Below are 19,585 nucleotides of genomic sequence, written 5' to 3' on the forward strand. Positions count from 1 at the left end.
CGGCGGGGAGCACGTTTCTATTGGGGGAGCCGCCGCTGCGGCGAAATGAGCGGGAGCCGTAGAGGATTCAAATAGGGCTCGAGGTGGGCGGGGCGTTGCCACGGCGGCGGTGGTCGCTCAGCCTTGAGGAAGGAGCCCCGAGGGACCCTGGCCCCGCTGAGGTTGAGGAGAAGCCCGCCATGTCGCCTGCCCCCTGCCCTCCCACCAGCCACCGGTGTTGCTGCCAGCCTCCCTTCGTACCCCTGGGGGCGGCCTGTCTCGGGGCAGAGCCTGTGGCAGGGTGCTGTCACCCGCTGTCCACCTCCGAGGCGAACACAGGCACGGCCGGTTGGAGAGGTGAAGGTCTCATCACACAGAAACAAATACACGTGTATTGTACGATCAGTCTCTGCCAAGGCGGGGAAGTGGGGCAAGTGGCACGCTCTGGCCTGCAGGAGGAGGCCCGCTGCTTTCCCTTGACTTGCTTTCTGAGGCATCCAGCTGCTCTTGGTCACCTAGCCCTGCTTCTGCAGTTAACTTCTTTGGTTTCTGCTTTTCTCTAGGTCAGCCAGCAAGTCTACAATCTCTGCAAAACACAAGGATGGCATTAATCAAAACAGAATATTTGTTGTACGCTTTCCCCTTCCCCATGATGAGAAGATAGCTTTTCCTCGCTGATAACCATGAAGTCCCTCTCTCCTCAGGCCAGCGTGACTGGGCAGCCATTAGCAGGGAGAGCCCCGAGCAGACACAGGTAAGTACAGCCCAAAGAGAAGCAGCCAGGTATATACAGAGGTGCCTGGAAACAGCTGTGAGAAGATATCCTTCCAGGTCAGCACAACACAGTCATGGCTGGGTGTTGGATTAGAGTAAGCAATACATGCTCTATCCTCAGTGCAGCTTTGCCACCTTCTCTGATTATTTTTTTGGTGTTTTCACTTCAGCAGGGGCAATTCCCTGCAGCAGGGTCTGCTGGGGGAGCTGCTGTTGGGAGCCGGGGGTACAGAGAGGCTGCACGCAGCAGGAGCTGGGTGGTTTCTCCAGCACAGTCCCCATATCTCTTGTATGGCAACCATCTCCACACCGGTTCTTCTATCTTTTCCTGCTGTTTCTGTTAAATATTCCAACAGACACCAATTATTTATCTGGTCAGACCCAGACCAACTTCAAAGACAGTGAAATCTTCCCCGCTGTGGAGCAGTTCCCAAGAGGGCAGTTTATTTGCTCAAAGCCCAAGGCAGGAAATGTTCCTGCACTGTGTCATGGCTGTTCCTCCAGCTTACAGGATGTGCAGGACCTGAGTGGGGATTAACTCACGCACCCCTGCTCCCAGTTTGCCGCTTGTCTGAGAGAAAAAGCTTACTCTTATGTGATGCCAAATGAACAGCCTGGTGATTATTGTCAAGGTGTGGATAAAAGTTAACCGTAGGAACCATCACACCACAGGAAAAAAAGAGATCTACTATTAGGGGACTCGTTAGCATAAGAAGGTAGGTGGAGGAGCGAACCGAAAACACAAAGCCAGACAAATTCATATGGGAAATAAGGGGCAAACTGACCGCCGAAGCAGCTCATTGAGGGATACAAAGTGCCTGTGGAGTGGGGAGCAGATGCCCAGGATGCTTACCCTCAGCAGAAGGGCGTTGGGAAGGGTCAAAGGCCCGGCACTGGTCAATGACTTTCCGCAGGTCTGCAGGACAATCTTCCCCAACTGGGTCCCGGTAATGGTGGTTGCAGATTTTCTCCACGATCTCGTGGGGAGTGCAGCCTACAAAACACACATGCGAACAGAAGCATTATGACAGAGCTCTGCTGCCACAGGAGGGAGCTCAGGAGGAAATGCAGTGCAAAGCCACACCAAGAGCCTTCCTGCAGCCTGTGGCACAGAGAAACCAGCAGAGAAGTCACCCAAACTGTGTCTGCAATGAACCTCCCTGTATTTGGCACGACACTGTTGGGCTCCAGTGGAGCAAGGAGAGGTGTTTATGCTTCAGTGCACAGGAACATCAAATAGAAACAAAAATTACTTGAATGTTTGTAGTTTAAGCATGCCACTGAAATACTTTACTGTATTGGAGTCCCAGGAGAAGCCATGGAGCTGTCATGCAGAGCCAGGCACACCAGGCACTGCCACTGGGACCTGCACGCCACAGGATGCTCCAGGAAGGAGCAGGGAGCATCCAGTGCAAGCCAGCAGCTGCACTAGACTGTCTGACTTTTATACAGGGGATGAGGTACTTCTGTCTCACCTTCAAATGGGATTTTGGAGGTCGCAATCTCCCACAGCACGATCCCGAAGCTGGAAGGAGACAAGCAAGACTCTCAGCACTGATCCTACCACCTTCTACTCCTTCCTAACGGAGGCGACTGTTGGGCTATGCCAACTGCAAACAGCTACTTAGGTGTCTGATTAAACTTGCCCATCTTCCATAGCTTAACAGCTACTCTGCCAGACATCTGCCTGCTTATGGGCATCTCTCCCGGGAGGGACAGACACACCTGTATATTTCACAGGGCCTCCTGTAGAAGGAGGTGGTGTCTTTCAGGTTCTCCGGGGCAATGTAAGCCAGCATAGAGACTTGTTTCCAGTTCTTCTTGGCTTTCCTCTTGATGGATGACTCTGTTTCACACAGCTCAAATCCCGACAGCTGATTGAGAGAATGAGAGAGAGGGAGAAGTGGTAGAAACACAGTCTGCAGAAACCTGCGGCATGGCTGAGGACTGCCCTGAGCTGGAGAAAACAGAGCAAGGTGCCCTGGGCAGCAAAGGCTGGCTTGCAGCCACATGTGCTGCCTGGCACATGGCTCTTTCTGCAAGCAAAACCATAGGCGGAGGCAGGTGAATTGCCCTAGCTTCAGCTCATCCCAGGGTGGATGGCTCAGAAACACTCACTTTGCTGATGATAAAACAGAGATAATGATGAACTGAGATGTTAAGTGTCTAAGGTGACAGGGGAGATTACTCTAGCCCAGGTGTTATTCTGGACCATCATAATTCCCTTCAGTGTTGGTGGGGGAAGACATCCACAAAAATACGCAAAACTCCCAAAAGCTTTTCCAAGTGTGGTCCTTACCTTCACACAGTAATCCCCAGCCACCAGGAACTTGCTACTGCAGATGCAGCCATGGAGTCGGGATTTCTCCTCTGTCTGATGCAACCTGCAGCCGGACAGAACCAAGGACAACACATCCTGGTGATGGACCCATCCCCACCTCAGGGCTCTCTCCTGCTGTGTAGGGGATGGACTGACATGCACCCAGAGAAGCTAGCAGTTCTCTGACTGTCTTGGTGGACCAACCCTGCAAAGCCAACCTTTCCAGCAGCTGCTGAAAGAGCCACTGTGGGCAAAATAATGAGCTTGCAGATGAACAGGACCCATAAGGAGGACTGGCCATGCTCTACTTGGAGTAGCACTCCTGAAGCTGCCGCATGGGTGCAGGGAAGGGGGTTTCTCTGTTCCAGGCCTTTGCAGGCTTGAAGCCAGATGTAGGGGCCAGTGACCAGGGGAGATGGTACTACTGCACACAAACCCACTGCCTATCAATGGGAGGCTGTCCCAAGGTGGTGGAAACAGTGCCTAACAGGATACCACTGCTTACTGAGAGATACCAGGAAGCTGGGCACAGCTTGTGGATCATCAGGTGGACTTGCTCACCGATTTAGGCAGGAGCTTACCTGTAAAGGCCTCTGGCAGCTCCCAGGGCCATCCGAATGCGGACCTCCCAGGAGAGATGCTGTTGCTTGGTCAGCACGTCCCGCAGCGTCCCATGCTTACAGTACTCCATGACGATGGAGAAGCAGGGGCTCCCATCTGCAAGGCAATACCTTGACCATCCCACCCTGTGCCACCTCTTGGCAGGGGACCATGACAAACCATCTGCCACTAGCTAGCATCAGGGACAGACAAGGGAGGGAAAGGGTGACATTAATACGACACCTCCTACCTTTCTCCTCAATGCAGATCCCATACATGCGCAGGATGTTTGGAGACTCAAACTTCTTTAGGGTCTGAATCTCCTTCTCAAAGATGTCTCTCACCTTCCTGCAGAAATGGACAGCACAGTGAAATCCCTGGAATGAGGTGTGACATGGTGCTGTGCCACCCTACCCTCCCGGCTGCCCCCTGTTGCTCCAACCCAGGACAACTCACACTGGGTCGGTGGTCAGAGGCCTCTTGAAGGTTTTGATGGCGACGGGGTACTTGAGGTACTCTCCCTCATAGAGGTCATAGCTCTCGGTGTCTTGCAGGTGTCTGTAGAAGGTGAGGTGGTCCCTCTCGATCTCGGTGATGTCTTCTCTTTTACCAACGTTGACTTTCTTCAAGCCTGCTCCCACCATGCGCCGGGAGGGAACGAGGGACATGTTAGGGTAGGGCTCGGGGTAAAAGGAACCAGTCCACGCGGTGCCTAGAGGTGTGATGCCAACTTACGCTCCATCACGCGCACCACTTTGTTCAGCTCGCTTTGCATCCAGTCTACCTTGCTCTCCATACATTGTCTGTCGATGTAGATCTCCTCAGCTGCATCTTCAGGCTCCTCGGTACCTGGGAAGAGAAATATGCAGAGGTGGGGCCACTGGGTGGATGTGCAGGACTGATGTGGTTAGTTTTTCTTGTTGTTTAAATGTCCCTTTGGCTCTCCTTGGCCATGGCCATCAAGCCAAAGCTGGGCAGCAGCTGGGGAGAAATGCCAACTGCCAGTCTCAGGGAAAGAGTGATAAATGCACACTTACTTGCAATCACCTGGTCCAAGAAAGCCCGGTCGTCCTTCAAGTCCTCAGCATCCTGCCTGCGACAGGTCTTTTTCTGGAAAGCCTCCAGGAAAGTCTGCTTCTGTTCTGCCTGCAGCAGGAGCGAAAGCCCCTGGGCAATGTCCTCTAGGCTCTCATTCACCCAGACAAACTCCTCGCCAGCACTGTGGGCTCTCAGGAACTTCTGGATCCAGCTGGTCTGGCTGTATTTCATCACCAGTTTCTGGGCTTCCCCCAGTGCCTGGAGCAGCTTCTTCAACAGTTCTTCTTCATGGCAGGAGATGTGCTTCAGTGGCTGAGCCTTGAGGATCCTCACAGGCTCCAGCAGGACTTGGATGCGCTCCACAAGGCGCTGGCACTGGTGCTTACAGCACTTCACCTGCTCAAATTGGGTGTGGATAGCATGGGCTATGGAGAGGACCTTCTCCACAATGTCCATACTTGCAGCAAAGGGCTTGGCCACTGGGGAAGTGGGCTGGTGGTGTCTGGTGGAGGTGAGCCTTGGGTACCACTTGCAGATCAGGTGGATGCAGTTCTTCCACGCCTTCCACCCTAAGGAACAGCCTTAACATAGCACACCACCCTCCAGGTCTCCTATAGCCCCTTATATCTCCTCCAGCTGCTTTGCTTCCTCTGCTTCGCCTGGCGCGGTGGCTGCTTGTGCACACTGGAGCCAGCACTCACAGACAGAGACATCGGTAACAGCAGTATTGGTACATCTCACTCCACGGTAACAAGAGATGTTTTGGCTTGATTTATGTAAATTAATTTAGTGTTAGCCATACCCAGAGAACTTACACATAAACAAGCAGGGTCTGCGATGGTCCAAGGAGCACCCCCCCCCAGGCAGCGCTCCCTGGAACCGGCTCTGCACCATTATGGGGTCCTGCCCACAGAGCCTACATTTTTGACTGTAAAGAGACATTTTCATTTCTAGCCAACATCCCTCTCTGTTATCACCCATGTAATAAAAGCTTTCACGCCTTCACAGCCCCGGCACCCCTGACTGTTCTATGTTTTCTCCCTGTAGCCCTGTATTGCCTGCTTGAGGTATTAAACCAAACTCTTTCTATGTGCTCAGCATCCCCACAGGGATGGTCCCTGCTCCCCAGCCCACATCCAGGAAGCAGGGACAGAAAACTGTCCCAGTTGCAGGGAAATTAGCAGCAGCCATCCATGCCATTGATGCATCTGGCACTGAGAGAGTGGTGCCAGGCTCTACCAGCTAGAAATGAGACAGAAACTCACCCAGAAACAAGCTGCAGGCAGTCTCTGTTCCTCTTCAGGCTCTCTCCAGCATGGCCTCCAAGGAAGAAGCTTGTCCACTTGCTAAGAGAAATCCGTTGGGTTTACCTGACCCTGCTTCACACACTCCTGCCTTGGCTGCCTCTGCAGACTGGAGAGGCATGGCAGGGTGAGTGTGAGTTTATAGGGTGCTTTCCCCAGCCACCACTCCTGCGGGCAGCGGAAGGGGCATTGTGCAACCCACCACAGCTTCCCACACTGCCCTGGCGTCCTGTTCCCAGAAAGCTGCTCGGGGTGGGGGAGGAAAGGGCCAAGCAGGCTATATCCCCCTATGCTGGGTTTTGCTGGCTGGAAGAAGGAATTACCTGCAGGAAGTACATCAGGAAGAAGGAGACAAGGGGAGGCTGTGCCCCCCATATTGACACTTGCTGTTATTTTGAGGACCCCAACTCCTTCTGCTGTGCCACCAGCTCCAGCAAGGCTTGCTCAGGGCATTGTAACACCCTCAGCATCAGCTCTGTGCCCCCTTGAGCTTCCTGTACAGGGCAGCAAGTACACCTGTCTTGCACAAGGGATTCTGGTCCTTCAGGACCTTCTACTCCCCTCCCCACCCCTGCAGCCCCAGGACCCCTCAGCATCAAAGGAAGTGCTGGAAATGGTGCTTGACCTCTGCCGGGAGTGCAGGAAACTTTGCGGCTGGCTTCGTCAGGGGGCAGGCTGATTTTGAGAAGCACAGGGTGGCACGTGATGGTGTTGCCCAACTTCGGAGAAGTGAGTGTGGCTCCAACTGGCTTCTGCTTACCAAGAACCCAGGGTCACACAGGCTTGCTGTGGTTCTGCGCTGCAAAGATCTTCCTTGCCACCGCCATGAGTGACGGCACAGGTTTCGTCAGTGTGGGAAGCTGAGAAAGGCAACCGCAAGGTACCACAGCACCAAGGGTGGGAGAACGTAGGAGCAACCCCGAGGAACATGTTTGCCAGACACTTTTCAAAAGGCTTTACTTTTCAAAATATACAGTTTATTTACAATTGTAGTGTCTACAGTTTTACATATAACTTTATTCCAAACCTTTAAATATTTGCAGTAAACTTTAAAAAAAAAATAATCACAGGATCAGCAAAAAAGGCATCTCGTAGCAATTCTGTTCATTGGAGTTTGAGTTTCAAGTAGCCAATGTCTACAAAAAACATGAACTTGATAAATCTGGCAGAGAGATACAGGTGCAATGGTTAGAAAAAGGCAAAATCCAGACCTGTGGGATCCCCACTCCAAGGGCCACAGGCCAAGGAAACCCTGTGATGGGATTGGGCCAGGAGAGGGACCTGGGATACAGAAGCCCCTCAGCATGAGTTAGGTGATGTGGTTAACTGCAGTGTTGGTCACCCTGGGGGGGGCCACCCCAGGAGGGCGAGGCGTTCAGGGGAGCACCGGCGAGGTGCCAGGGTGGAGGAGGGAGGGTGGCATTGGGCACTTCATATTCCAGGCAGCAAACCTGCCTGTGCATCCGTGGCCTGGAGCAGGAGGGCAGTGAGGAAGGGGCTGGAGCCCCCCAGAGAGCCCTCCAACCTCCTCCTCCCCTTTCCCCACATCCTCACCCTGTCCTGGCCCCCCTTGGTAGTGCCACAGCTGGTCTCTGGAGCGCACCATGGGGGTGCTCTGGTGTGGGGCCACCACCATGGCACAGGCCCCGGGAAGGGGCCAAGGGGCCAGCCAGCCTTGCCAAGGGCTGGGGAGGGATGCCAGCCCCAGCCCAGGAGGGATGGAGACAGCAGCCGGGTACCACACCAGGGCCATCAGTCCTCTTTCTCGAAGGTCTCCTCGGGGATGAGCGTCCGGAAGGGGTGATCCCAGAAGCGGGTGCTGATGCCAAAGCCTGCAGGCAGGGGAGAGAGCACTCAGCCCACAGCAGTGCTGCCATCATCAGGATGCCGCCAGGGACAGGGTGCAGCTCACTCGATGTTAACTGAGCTGGTGGCACCATTGCTGAAACGGGCAGGGGTGGGAGCAGCCAGCACGAGAGGCACATGGCCAGGCTGGGACATCATCCAGCCAGGTGCAAAGGTGACGATGGCTGACAGCAATGCCAAGGCCAGGATGTCCCTCTGGAGAGGCTGGTGGGGGAGGCCCACCCACATTTCGGGGAGGGAAGAAGGCAAAGGTAGAGCAAGGAGGAAGAGCAGAGGGAGCTGGCTGGGCCATGCCACCAGCCCCATAGATGACAGCTTATCTGGACAGGGTGTTTTCTCCTAGGAAACCGGGCAAAGGGCAGGTTGAGCAAGTGTGGGGCGGACCCGGGGAAGCCGGGGGCCTCACCCAGTGCCTGCCAATGCCTGCCGACAGGAAGACATGCTGCCCCAGGCAGGGACGGGCACCTACATCCCAGCACAACGGGGGCTCTGCCTCCACCCTGGCATCCCTGGGCGGCCTTGGTGCCCGCCAGCCAGATGGACTGCTGCCTTTGCCACTGTGCCACGCTGGCTCCTCATACACAACCTGGGGGCTGAGAAATGTGCCCCATGGGGATGCAGCACCTGGTACACTGCTCCCCCAGTAGCGAGGTACTTGGATTTCCCCATCCCAAATCCCGAACACCAAATATTTCAGAGCATCAACTGCACACATGCAGGGCTCTGACAACCCTCATCCCTGCCAGCATGTGTGGAAACATGGCACTACCTGATTTTTGGTATTCAAAGTGGTGCTTGACGTGATATGCCTTCAGCCCATACAGGTAGGTGCCTTTTTTCGGTGACCCGTAGTGAAGGTAATAGTGCATCATGTCGTAGACGACGTAGCCACAGAGACCCCCGACAAACACCGAGAGCCCCAGCACCTCGGGCAGCAGGAGCTGCAGGATGCCGTAGAAGAAGCCAATCACTAGCGAGGCTGGCACAGGAGGGAAGACGAGGCGGGAGCTGTCAAAGGGAGACTGGAAGAGGAGAAGGATGGTGGGACAGGCAGCTCCTAGCTTACCCCATGTCCTCAGCACATCCCTGCTAAGCATTTGGGATGCCCATTTGGGAAAAGCCAACACCAAAGCAGCCCCCAGACACCCTCCCCAAAAGATGCACCCAGTGGTGAGAGCAGCCCCACACCCACACTGTGGTGATGGGGCAGCCGGTGGCTTTGGATAGCAGATCCCCCAGTGCCACTGGGACATTTCCTCCAGTGAAGCTAGAGGGAGCCCATGGCTTTTTTGGTGTTCCTCTTGCCCAGACAGAGCTTGCAGATTTAACTGCAGCTCCTCTGAGCCCGTCTTGCAGCCCTTGCCAGTATTAGGTAAGAGCCCTGCTTGGGGCGAAGATGCCACGAGTCACGTCGAACACGCACAAACAGGCTCTGCCTGAGCAAAGGCCACTGTTCCCATGGGCCGGCAGGCGCCAGCGGAGGTGTAAGCTGCGACTCACCTTGTGATGCTGCCCATGCAGCAAGAAATGCAGGGTGATGAGATAGTAGTTACTAGCGGGTGGCTTCATGTGGAAGACAAAGCGATGGATGAGGTACTCTAGCAGGGACCACAGGAACATCCCCAGGAGGAAGATGAAGGGGAAGTAGTATTTGTGGACAGGGATGGAGTACTCTACACAACGAGACATGCAGCGGTCAGCAGGGCAGGTGATGCATGAGTGCTTTTATCCATCACCATCCTCCCATCGGCATCCAGGTGAAGCTCCGGTTTCCCTCCCTCTCACCTCTCAGCTGCCTCCTGCCCCGATCTTCCCCAGGGAGCTACATTCCCAAACCACATTTTCTTTTGATTCCCATTAATTTACGCTCTTTACGGGAACAGTCAGCTTCTTGCTGCCCCTGCATCCCAGATGCCAGCCAGGGCTTGGAGGCACGCCCCAGGGACAGCCCCATCCTTCCACAGCTGCTTCACCCACCAGAACAAGGCAGGAGGGATCTTATCTGTGCAGGCAGCACATGTGACAATTAAACAGTGTTGTTGGTAGGGTTTTTTGTGTTTTGTGGTTTTTTTTGAAAAAGAATAGGTTTGTTGGGCGCTTTCCCCCGCAGAGCATTTTTCAGCCACCTCCTTCTTTCAGGGTCAGCTGCCAGCCCTGTGTCCTCACTAGCAGAATTTAGATCCCCCTCCCTGAGAGTTGTTCATTTTTTTTTTTTCCAAAAAAACAAACACCCTCTTGACAGCAAGGTGCTGAATGCTGCAAAGAGCGGAGGGGGGGATGCCAGTGCAGTGGGTGCTCCACCCCATGGCTGGGCACAGCTGGCACCGGGTGGCACCTTGCAAGAAGAAAAAAAAAAAAAAAAAGAAAAAAAGAAAAAGCACAAAGACGACAGCCTGCCCTGGCCACGCTTGTTATTCCCGGGGGAGCAGACAGTGGGAGATTCAAGGGCAGGCGCTTTGGCAAAACAAGCCCCACACTGTGCAACACCAGCAGCACTGAGAGCCGGGTTTGTTTGCCTGCCGTGCCGGCATCCAGCCGTGACCCAGGGTGGGTGTCAGCAGTGGGTGGCACACACCACAGAGCTTGGTTTTGGGGATGGAGGTAAAGGAGGCAAGAAGGAGCAGGCTGCACCCTGGGCCAGGGGGCTCCCTGCCCCCATTGATCCCCCTGGGGGACCAAATCGTTTGGGTGAGAGGAGGGGATGGAGGTGGGCAAGTTCAGGCTTTAAAGCAGTGCAGGTGGCTTTGTGCAGGGGACATGCTGGTGGCTGCAAGGACAGGGGCTCGCTGCTCTTGCATGCGGCTTATGGTGAGCATGCACGGAAGGAGGGGTGCTGAAGGGATGCAGAGGTATCCCCCTGCTCATGGCTGTCCTGCCCCTGGACCTGGAGGGGTGGCAGCAAGATGAGCCCAAAGGCTTTGCCTCTGCTCATACCTGTGGTGAAGGAGGAGAAGAGCCTGGTGTTGCCCTGGGCAAGGGAGGTGTAGCTGACCCAGCTGAGATAGAGCACCACAGGGGCCCACACAATGAACACCACGTACCTACAGGGTAGAGGGAGATGTCAGAGGGAACGTCCCAAGGGGTGGCAAGCCATCCCCCACCTCCCCATGGAGGCAGCGACCAGGGCACAGAGCAGACGCCCAGGGGCTCACCATGCCGTCTTGGAGAGGGACTCGAGGAAATCTGAGTGGAAGAGACGGATGGGCCGATCCACAGGCTGGTGCACCCACTCGTCATACTTCTCCCCCAAGTAGCCCACCTGCCACAGCAAGGGCTTCTCCCAGTCCACCAGGTCCTAAAGGAGCAGACAGCAGTTGTACCCCCATGGGACCCACACACTGCCCTGGTACTGGGCACAAAGCTGCACCCCAGCTGCAGGGTTTTGGGCTGCAAACCCCTTGCCATGCCCCACAAGCAGCTGCTTCTTGCTCCAAGCAGCCCTGAGCTCCCTACAAGCACCAGCACAGGGCAGACAGGCAAAGCCAGGCACACATCAGCCCCATCTACCCATGAATGCAGGACTGAGCTCACCCCTGTGCCACCGGGTACCTGCCAGCACTTCAAGGTGAAGGTGGCTGTACCTGGCTCAGCATCAGGCCCTGATAACCGAGGCTTTTCCACCCCCAAGAAGCTGCCAAGGTTAGATAGTGAGCAGCAATACTCCCTGCTCACAAGCCACCAGTAGGACACAGAGCCCGTCCCTGTGGCATTGCCCTGGCCAAGGGCTTTTCTCCTTGCAGAGAGGATGCACAGGGTAGCTGCAGCTATTCGAGTGTTCTGGCAGTGAGAAGCAGAGCAGAAAGGGATGGGGAGCAGGGATACAGAATGGGAACACAAACGCCAGCCGCTGCTCCTGTGCATGGCCACATTCAGATGGCTGCAAGAGCAAAAAGGGACTCGTGCAGGCATATGTGTCTGCACGGCATGAAAATAGGGACACCCAACTGGCAGCTCTGGCTCTGCCACTGCTCAGCATCCCCGGATGTGTCTTCTGCTGGCCTGGCCAGATAAGGTGGTTTCTTGGTCCCACTCCTGCTCTGGGACAGAAACCGCGCTTGCCTGGCTGAGCTCTGGGCCTGGCAGCTCTCCATCAGCTGTCCTGCGCCACGTGGCACTGGCGCAGCAATGCAGCGCCTGGGGGTGTGCCAGAGGTCATTCGGCAGCAGCGGGGCAGGGGACAGCTCAGCCTGGGGCACTTCAGGGCAAGGAGCCAAGGTGGTTGCAGGCAATTTTGGGGCTTTGCTCCAGGCAGGGATGGATGTGATACAGCCCTAGCCTGCAGTGTGTGTGGGGACAGGGATGGAGACACCCTCCATTGGGGAGGTAGGGGAAAAGTTAGAGCAGAAAGGTCACTTTGGGATAGCAGATTAGCTTTTAAAGGTGGCCAGCAGCAAAATTAAGAGGGGTGAGTGAAAGGTTATCTCCTGCTCAAAAAAAAAAAAAAAAAAAAAAAAAGAAAAGCCTTTGCAAGGTAAAAGCAGCTCACTGATGAGCCAGGGCTGTGCAAGACATGGCAGCCAGATGGTGCTTCAAAGGGCAGGAATGTCCAAATGCACCTTGGGGATGAACCCTGCTCCTGTGGCATCCTCAAAGAGGAGCTGGCAGAGCAGAGAGCACCCAGCATGCATGGGGATTTCCCTGCCCAGGCCAGTGCACCCCTTAGTGCTCATTATGGATGCTCAGTCAAGAGGAAAAAATTAAAAAATAAATAAAGCAAGAAAAAAAAATAAAGCAAGAAAGCAAGGTGCAATGTGGCAGCACGTCCTGCTCAAAGGGCACAGCCACTGTCAGAGAAAGCCATCTCCACCCATGCTGCCACAGCAGGAGCCTCCCAGAGTGGCCACGCCTGGGCAATAAAGCATGAGCGATGTCATCTGCACCAGGAGAAAGGGCAGGAGCAGCCGGATCAGCTCCCTCCCGGCTCCCTCCATCCCAAGGTTTAGCAGAAAGCCAGTGCTCCTGCGGGGAAGAAAAGACCTGGTCTCCCTTGGGAGCCCTCTGGCAAACACCATGGCCGGAGAAATCCCCAGCTCTTACCTTTTCTACATCCACTGTTTTACAGCGGGGATCCATCTGCGCTGGTGTCTGGGCTGCAGCATCCACTGCCTTCTCATCCACCGGCTCCAGGTAGCTCTGAAAAAGAGAATGAAAACCCTGCTGAGAAACACCAGCAGCAGATGCAGCTGGGGATGGCAGTGGCGATGCCACCCAGGGGCACAGGCAAAGTGAGCTCGTGCCTGCCTGCTAAATAAATAAGTGAAAAAATCTGGTGAATTTAAGTCAGTCAGTTCCTGCAGAGCAGGTTTCTGAGAGATGCAGCTGCTGGCAAACTGTGCTGCCCTTCAAACCGTGCACTAAGCATTGCACGCTCGGGTCTTTTTGGAAACGTGTCCCCCCCCCGCTTTTCAGACCATCACACCATGCTGCTGGGAGGGCACTGGCTGCTGGTGCTTGGGCATTGCAAAGTGGAGGCTCCCAGGGCCTTGGCCAGCATTTTTCCTTGCAAATAGGCAACGCTGTAGCGCAGCTCACCTTCCCGCAGGCCAGCAGCCCGGTGAGCACCAGCCTGAGCCAGCACTGCTGCCAGCAAAGCAAGGGGCATTGCTGGGTTACTGGTCACAATGCAAACGCCGGGCTCCCTCCTCCCCAGCTTGGCAATTCAGTCCCTGGGGAAGGTAGGCTGCCAGAGCTGGTGAGCATGGCACGGCCGGTACCACCACCCTGGCTCTGGGTATGGAAGAAGAAATGCAGCAGGAGGGAGCTTACCCCGGGGGAAAAGGCAAAGTGCCCTTTGCAAGGTGGTGCTGGGCTGGACACATTCACCACAGTCTGTGCAAAATGGGGTGGGGGTCTGGATTTGGCTAGAGAGGGCACACCGAGGCCTGGGGGACACTCTGGTGCCGGAGCAGCAGGGTGAAGCCCAGGCTGCGGTCCCGCTGCCAGGGCTGGCTGAGAAACAGGAGAAACCTGCCTTGTCTGATGCTTGGAAGCAAACACATTGCTAGCTGCCAGCACTGGCCTCCTTCCTGTGGCCCTGCCAGCTCCGGCGCTGGCCCTGCCACCAATGTAGGGCTTGGTGAGGCTGCAGCGTGCCTGTGCAAGCTCCGAGCCAGCCATGGCCCCCAGCAGCAGTGCCAGCAGCCTGCCGGATCCCTAGGCAGGACATGCCAAACATGCCTTTTCTCCTGCTTTGTCGCCTTGAGTTACCCATTAACCCGGCAGCAGGGTACGGCACAGCACGGCAGCCCCGGCACGGCAATGCTCACCGGGCTTCCCAGCTGTGCCACTTGCAGTGAGGAAGGATTTTCTCCTGGCAGCCATGGCACAAGCAGGGCTCCTTGACAGCTGCTCTGAGAGGGATGCAAATCCCTCGAGGGATGTGAGGGCATCACATCCCTGTTGGGAATAAAACCCCCACCCCAGCAGTTGCTGGAGGAGCTGAGATGCAGGAGGACCAGCATCACCTCACCAGGGTGGACAGGACTTTGTGCTGTGTTGGTGATACCAAGCCAAGGCTCAGGCACTGTCTGCTGGCAGCAGGCACTCCTTGCCGGCTGGGCTCCAACCCTCTTTCCCAGACTAGTCAGATTTTAAGCTTCAACTCACTGGTATGGGAGCTGCACTACTCGGCCTCGAGGCAGCCCCTCGCCCCGGGGGAGTGGGCAGGGCAGGGGATATTTCCAGCCAGGCTGGACTTGAGCAGACATCAATTTTACTGCAGACAGGGCACTGGTGTGAGCTGATGCTGTGGACCACACCCTCCCCCTGCAAGGGTCTTCACTTCTATTTTCAGCTTTGCACACTCCATCCTTCAGCCAGACATCCTGAAATGCTGGGGGAGGTGGGATGCTTTGAAATCCAGCCAAGGGTGGTCAAGTTATGGTTTTGCCCCCTCTCCATGGGTGCTTTGGAAGAAAATTTGTCTTTGAGGGAGAGACACGGCTTCTCTGCTCCTGGAGAAATGAGCCTGAGCTCCACCTCAACGCTTGCACCGTAGCCTCACTGGCAGCAGGAAGGGTGCTTAAGAAAGCCAGGCTGATGCAACACCCTCACACAGCACCTCTCCTCCCCTTTCTGAAGTGTCCATAGACCTCCAACTCCCCTGCCCACAGATGCCCAAGCACCGCATTGTGGCCAGAGGCTTCCCCATCCTCCCAGTCAGGGAGGCAGACAGGGGGCTCAGACCCCACCTCGCCAGCAGCACTGGGGCTGGGGAGGATGGGTGCCACCAGTGAGCTGCCATTGCCCTGTGTGCTACAGAAGATCCCTTCCAGCATCCAGCCTCACCTGAGTCACCTCCTCCTCTTCCTTAGCTGGAGAGCAAGAGGAAGGCTCTCCTCTTCTTCACCCAGGGGCTGGCACTGAAAGGACTGGCAGCCGTGGCGTAACTTCAGTGCAAGCCATGCCTGCGTGCCCCAGCTTGCTCACCAGAGCAGTGGCGTGCTCCTACCTGCTCCAAGCACACAGGGACCCTGCAAGGACCAGGCCCCACCAGCACCCAAAACCAGTACTGGGCTTATGTCCATCCTCCTCCTCCTCCTCCTCAAAATAAAAAGTGGGTTGAAAGGAGGCTGAAGGGGTCTTTGCCATCGCCAGGCCCTGCCTGTCACCCATAGGTGATGCTGATGCATCCAAGTCATCTTCAGGTAAACAGGTCCTGCCAGGAAAGATGTGCAAGAGGCCTGATGTAATGAAGGGAAAGTTAACGCCTATGAAGCGCTGCCTTCCTGTGCCACTGCCCCGGTGAGCGGCCGCGCCGGCAGGGTGCCATCTCTCCTGCTGGGAGGCAATGGGGTGACTGCGTGCGCCAGCATCTGCCTCCAAGCATCCCACTGCCCTGCGCGGGTCAGGCAGGGGCATGGGGAGCTTGGCGCCAGTCCTGTGCTGCCTACACCACCCTGGCACTGCCCCGCAGCAGGGCTTGGGGTGTCAAAAGAAAAACAAAATCCAGCTGCCATAGGAACAGGTACAGACAGGAGGGATGGTCTGGCATGGGGTCTGATGTGCCTGGGATGAGGGCAGGAGGAAGAGCTGGAAACCTCCGCCTGGCCCAAGCGGGGCGATGCCTGCAGACAGCCACTGCCCAGTGAGCCAAACCCTGCAGGAGCTCTGCCGTGCCTCTGCATTGCCCCAGAGCCTCCAGCACCTTCACCAAACTCCTAAACAGCTTGAATTGCTGATATCCACATGAGTTGGCAGCTCAGGCTCAGGCACATAGCACATGAGGACACCCCACAAGGCACAGGGAGCCCAGGTGAGGTCCCCACCCACAGCAGCACGCTTCCAGAGTCACCATCCCACCAGCATTGCTGTCCCTCGGCAGCAGCTGACAGAGCCCCACGAGGCTGCATCTCAGCTCACTAAATACTGGGTGCAGCAGGACTATTAAAAGGAGGTTGAATTTAGCTTGTTCTAATGATAACAATAAACAACACCCCTGAATAACGTGCAAGCGCCTACGTCCAAGCAAGCTCAGGCTGGGACAGGGAGCCAAGGCAAGCCTGACACACACCAATGGGGGCAAGAGGAAGGGGAGGACACCAACCATGAGAGGGACAGCGGATTTACCATGACTCACAGCCATGTCATGCACCCCAGAGAGGCTGTGATGAAAGTCTATCATTGCTTAAATTGGAGGGGTAATTAGATGATCCAATTTCCCTCTAGCAAGGCTGTTAAAATCCACTGTCTAGTTTGGGTAATTATCACTTCTTACTTTGATCTCCCCTATACATTCTGTTTGCATAGATAAAAATTTTGGGGGTTAACTTGTCCTTAGCCAAACAGGGCTTGGTTATGCAGAAGAGGGACCTGCAGCTGAAGGATGGAGCCAAGCTGCCGGAAGAGGCAGGAGAGGCCTGCCAGCAGGATGAAGGCTGGCTTTCATCTTCCTTTTCACCCCTCCTGCATTAACACTTTCCCCCCCCGCCCCTTTTCCAAAACCCTTGAAATCCCTGGGCATAAGCAGGGGGGATGCTGGGTGCCTGTGGGACCACAGACTCCCATGTCCCTCAGCACAGCGATGGTGAAGCCTTTGAGACCTCCAGTGGGCAAGTTGAGGCACCGTCAAAGCTGCGGGGATCTGGAGCCAGAGTGGAGCCATGCGACACCTCCTTCAGAGGGCTGCTTGGGCTAGGCCAGCTGGAAAGCAGCCAAAGCAAGAACCCAAGCAACCACCGAGGGCATTGATTTCCCCTATCTCCCTCTGAAGGGGATCAGGGGATCTTTTTTTTTTTTTTGAGGGGTGGGGGGCAAGTCTGCGGAGCAGTTCACACACCAGTTGGATGCAGGATGTGGCATCGTCAGCCTCACTGTGCCAGATGGGGCATTTTCCCCTTCTCCCTTGAGTTACAACCTGGGATGGTTTATCTAGTGCCAGGTAGCGTCTGATCTCCCTGCGCCCTGGCGTTATCACGCCGTGTATTTGCATTGGGACGGTGGCAATTCCCCTCGGCACAGGCTGCGGTGCAAGAACTCGTTTGTCCAGTACCTTCCTTTGCCCCAACCCGTCGAGCTCGTCACGCCTGTGAGGAGGCGGCAGTAATGAGTGTCCCAACAGAGGAGGTGCCATCCCCGGGATCCAGGAAAAAAGCAGGCATCACACCAAGGCTGAACAAAGCCCCGTCTGTGGCGCTGCAGCCGATCGGGGCCGAGGCTGCACCGTGGGCAGGATAACCAGCAAGTGCAAACAACCAGCTCGGAGGGACCGACTGGTCACTGACCCTGCTGGCACATCGCTGAGAGAAAGCAGCTGCTGGGCTGGCCAAGGGGGCTGGGCCAGGCCAGCTGCTCCAGCATCCTGTGCCGGCAAGGTCCAGTAATTGAGGCAGCAGCACCGGTGCCATGCTGCCTCCTGGAAGTTCACCTGGCGGTGGTGCTTCCCCAGGGCATTTTCCCTTCTGCCCGGGCAGCAGCCGAGGACGGGGCTGGGGTGTCACAGATGGCATTGAATCACGGCCACCCTTGCCCAATGCCCAGACAGTTAGGGAGGTGGCAGGGGTCCTCTCCCCATCGGTGGCCACTCATCACCGGCAAGACCCAGCACCCCAGTCCCTGGCTGAGAGCTGGCAGTACCAGCCCACCACATGGCCCTACTAAAACCAATGCTGAGCTGCACGTCCCCATCTCTCACACCCCTTCAGAGACCCAAACACCTCCACACTATGCTGGCACACGGGGTCACCCATAAGCCCTGCCTCCTGTCACAGCCAGGGCAGGATGTGACCATGGGGTGGGGCTCCATAGATACCAGGCTCTGTGCACCTGGGACACAGTCTGTCCCAGGCCCTGAGGAGCCTGGACTGTATGCACCTTGGGACCCTCTGCACCTCAGGCCCCACAGACCCCAGCCCTCAGACCTCCCCAGAGCCAGCGTACCCTAGGCACTCAGGACCTTTGCACCTCACACACCTCAGGCACGGTCTGTGCAGGGCCCTGGCAGCCTCAGACACTCCCGGCCCCATACACCCCTCATGCGCATATGCCCCAGACCCTCCACAGCCTGGACACCAAGCACCCTGTGTGGCTCAGGCCCAACACATGCCACATCCCATACAACTCAGACCTGAACCTGGGTGCCTTATACACCCTATACACTACATGCGCCCCAAAGACTCCATGTACGGCTTGGACCCTACACAGCCTGGACCCAGGGTGCTCCACAGAGCTTGCACAGCTCAGACCCGGTGCACCCTGAACCTGTGGTGCTCTATAGACCCTCACACAGCCTGGACCTGGGATGCTCTATAGACCTTGCACAGCTTGGACCCTGTGCACCCTGGTCTTGGGGTGCTCTATAGATCCCCGCATCTCTCAGACCCCGCACAACCCGGACCTGGGGCAGCCTGCAGACTCTCCCCCTACATCCCAGACCCTATCCAGCCGGGACGCAGGTCAGCCCCGCAGATCCTGCGGAGCCCGGAGCCGGTGCAGCCGGAGCGGGCGGCGGTACCTGTTCCTCGCCGGGCTCCATCTCCCCCACGTAGTACTGCTCGAGCCAGCGGCGGGCGTTGGCGGAGTGCCGGTGGGGCGGCCCCTCCAGCGCGGCGCTCACGTCGGTGCCGGCCCGCCGCCGCAGCAGCTGCTCGCCCCCCGGGTGCAGCCGCACGAAGCCGCTCAGGTCGTAGAGGCGGCGGCGGCAGCGGACGAGACAGGCGCCCTGCGCGCAGCGAGCCCGCACCTCGGCGGCGCTGAAGGAGCGGGGCGGCGGCGCCGCCGCCATGGCCCCCGCTGCCCGTCCCGCCGCCCGTCAGTCAGACCGGCCGTCCGTCCGTCCGTCCCGCCGCGCTCTGCCGGCACCTGCTCATCTGCATACATGCATATGCCGCCCGCTACGCCACGCCCCCCCGCCGCTCGTTGGACGGCGCCCTCGGGGGCGGGGCTTGGGGGCGGGGTTTGGGTGGGGGCGCTCCGCCCCGCGGCAGGTGCCCCGCTCCGGCAGCCCCGGGGCACCCACGGGTGGGTGCTGGGGGGTCTGGAGCACCCCCAGGGGGGTAAATGGAGGGGTCTGGGCAGTCCCGCGTGGCTTTTGGGAGGGGTGTGGGGGCACGCAGGGGGAGGGGGGATTGGGAGGAGTGTGGGGGCACCCCCGGGGGTATCGCCCTTCCCAGGGTGCCACCCTCTTGCCCAGCCCTGCAGCAACCGAGGCACCCTAGTCCTGCCTCAGAAGCCCCCCAGAAGAGCGGGGGTCCCCCCTCCCAGGGCC

General features: G+C 57.0%; 2 protein-coding genes across 3 annotated transcripts; both read right to left on the reverse strand.

The window, feature by feature from the left end:
• Nucleotides 1–348: 348 nt before the first annotated feature.
• Nucleotides 349–6,207, reverse strand: MLKL (mixed lineage kinase domain like pseudokinase). The gene is made up of 11 exons (XM_009503693.2): nucleotides 5,977–6,207; nucleotides 4,711–5,280; nucleotides 4,409–4,522; nucleotides 4,130–4,304; nucleotides 3,924–4,021; nucleotides 3,655–3,790; nucleotides 3,053–3,137; nucleotides 2,479–2,627; nucleotides 2,229–2,278; nucleotides 1,607–1,747; nucleotides 349–565 (listed from the first exon to the last, which is right to left on the reverse strand). Exons 2-11 carry the CDS (start codon nucleotides 5,165–5,167, stop codon nucleotides 513–515), a joined length of 1,458 nt encoding a protein of 485 aa, XP_009501988.1. The 5' UTR covers nucleotides 5,168–5,280; nucleotides 5,977–6,207; the 3' UTR covers nucleotides 349–512.
• A 763-nt stretch (nucleotides 6,208–6,970) lies between these two features.
• On the reverse strand, nucleotides 6,971–19,184 carry FA2H (fatty acid 2-hydroxylase). Of its 2 annotated transcripts, none has more exons than XM_064459251.1 (7): nucleotides 18,833–19,184; nucleotides 12,919–13,014; nucleotides 11,034–11,176; nucleotides 10,816–10,922; nucleotides 9,382–9,554; nucleotides 8,651–8,903; nucleotides 6,971–7,847 (listed from the first exon to the last, which is right to left on the reverse strand). In XM_064459251.1, the coding sequence occupies exons 1-7, from the start codon at nucleotides 19,100–19,102 to the stop codon at nucleotides 7,768–7,770; spliced, it is 1,122 nt and encodes a 373-aa protein (XP_064315321.1). In that variant the 5' UTR covers nucleotides 19,103–19,184; the 3' UTR covers nucleotides 6,971–7,767. The 2 variants fall into 2 exon arrangements, with proteins under 2 accessions (XP_064315321.1, XP_064315322.1); XM_064459252.1 differs by lacking the exon at nucleotides 18,833–19,184 and adding an exon at nucleotides 17,372–17,579.
• Nucleotides 19,185–19,585: the final 401 nt, after the last annotated feature.

The sequence above is a fragment of the Phalacrocorax carbo genome, chromosome 8 (genome assembly GCF_963921805.1).
Source record: "Phalacrocorax carbo chromosome 8, bPhaCar2.1, whole genome shotgun sequence".
Taxonomy (NCBI): domain Eukaryota; kingdom Metazoa; phylum Chordata; class Aves; order Suliformes; family Phalacrocoracidae; genus Phalacrocorax; species Phalacrocorax carbo.

Excerpts from the sequence above, each read along its gene's own strand:
- MLKL (XM_009503693.2), bottom strand. The coding sequence starts at position 5,167 with ATGGACATTGTGGAGAAGGTCCTCTCCATAGCCCATGCTATCCACACC. Across the intron at positions 4,523-4,710 it reads CTTGGACCAGGTGATTGCAA|GTACCGAGGAGCCTGAAGAT; the intron begins GTAAGTGTGCAT and ends TTCTCTTCCCAG. Across the intron at positions 4,305-4,408 it reads AGTGGTGCGCGTGATGGAGC|GCTTGAAGAAAGTCAACGTT; the intron begins GTAAGTTGGCAT and ends TGGTGGGAGCAG.
- FA2H (XM_064459251.1), bottom strand. The coding sequence starts at position 19,102 with ATGGCGGCGGCGCCGCCGCCCCGCTCCTTCAGCGCCGCCGAGGTGCGG. Across the intron at positions 10,923-11,033 it reads TCCCTCTCCAAGACGGCATG|GTACGTGGTGTTCATTGTGT; the intron begins GTGAGCCCCTGG and ends TCTACCCTGTAG. Across the intron at positions 8,904-9,381 it reads TGCATGGGCAGCATCACAAG|TCTCCCTTTGACAGCTCCCG; the intron begins GTGAGTCGCAGC and ends CTCCTCTTCCAG.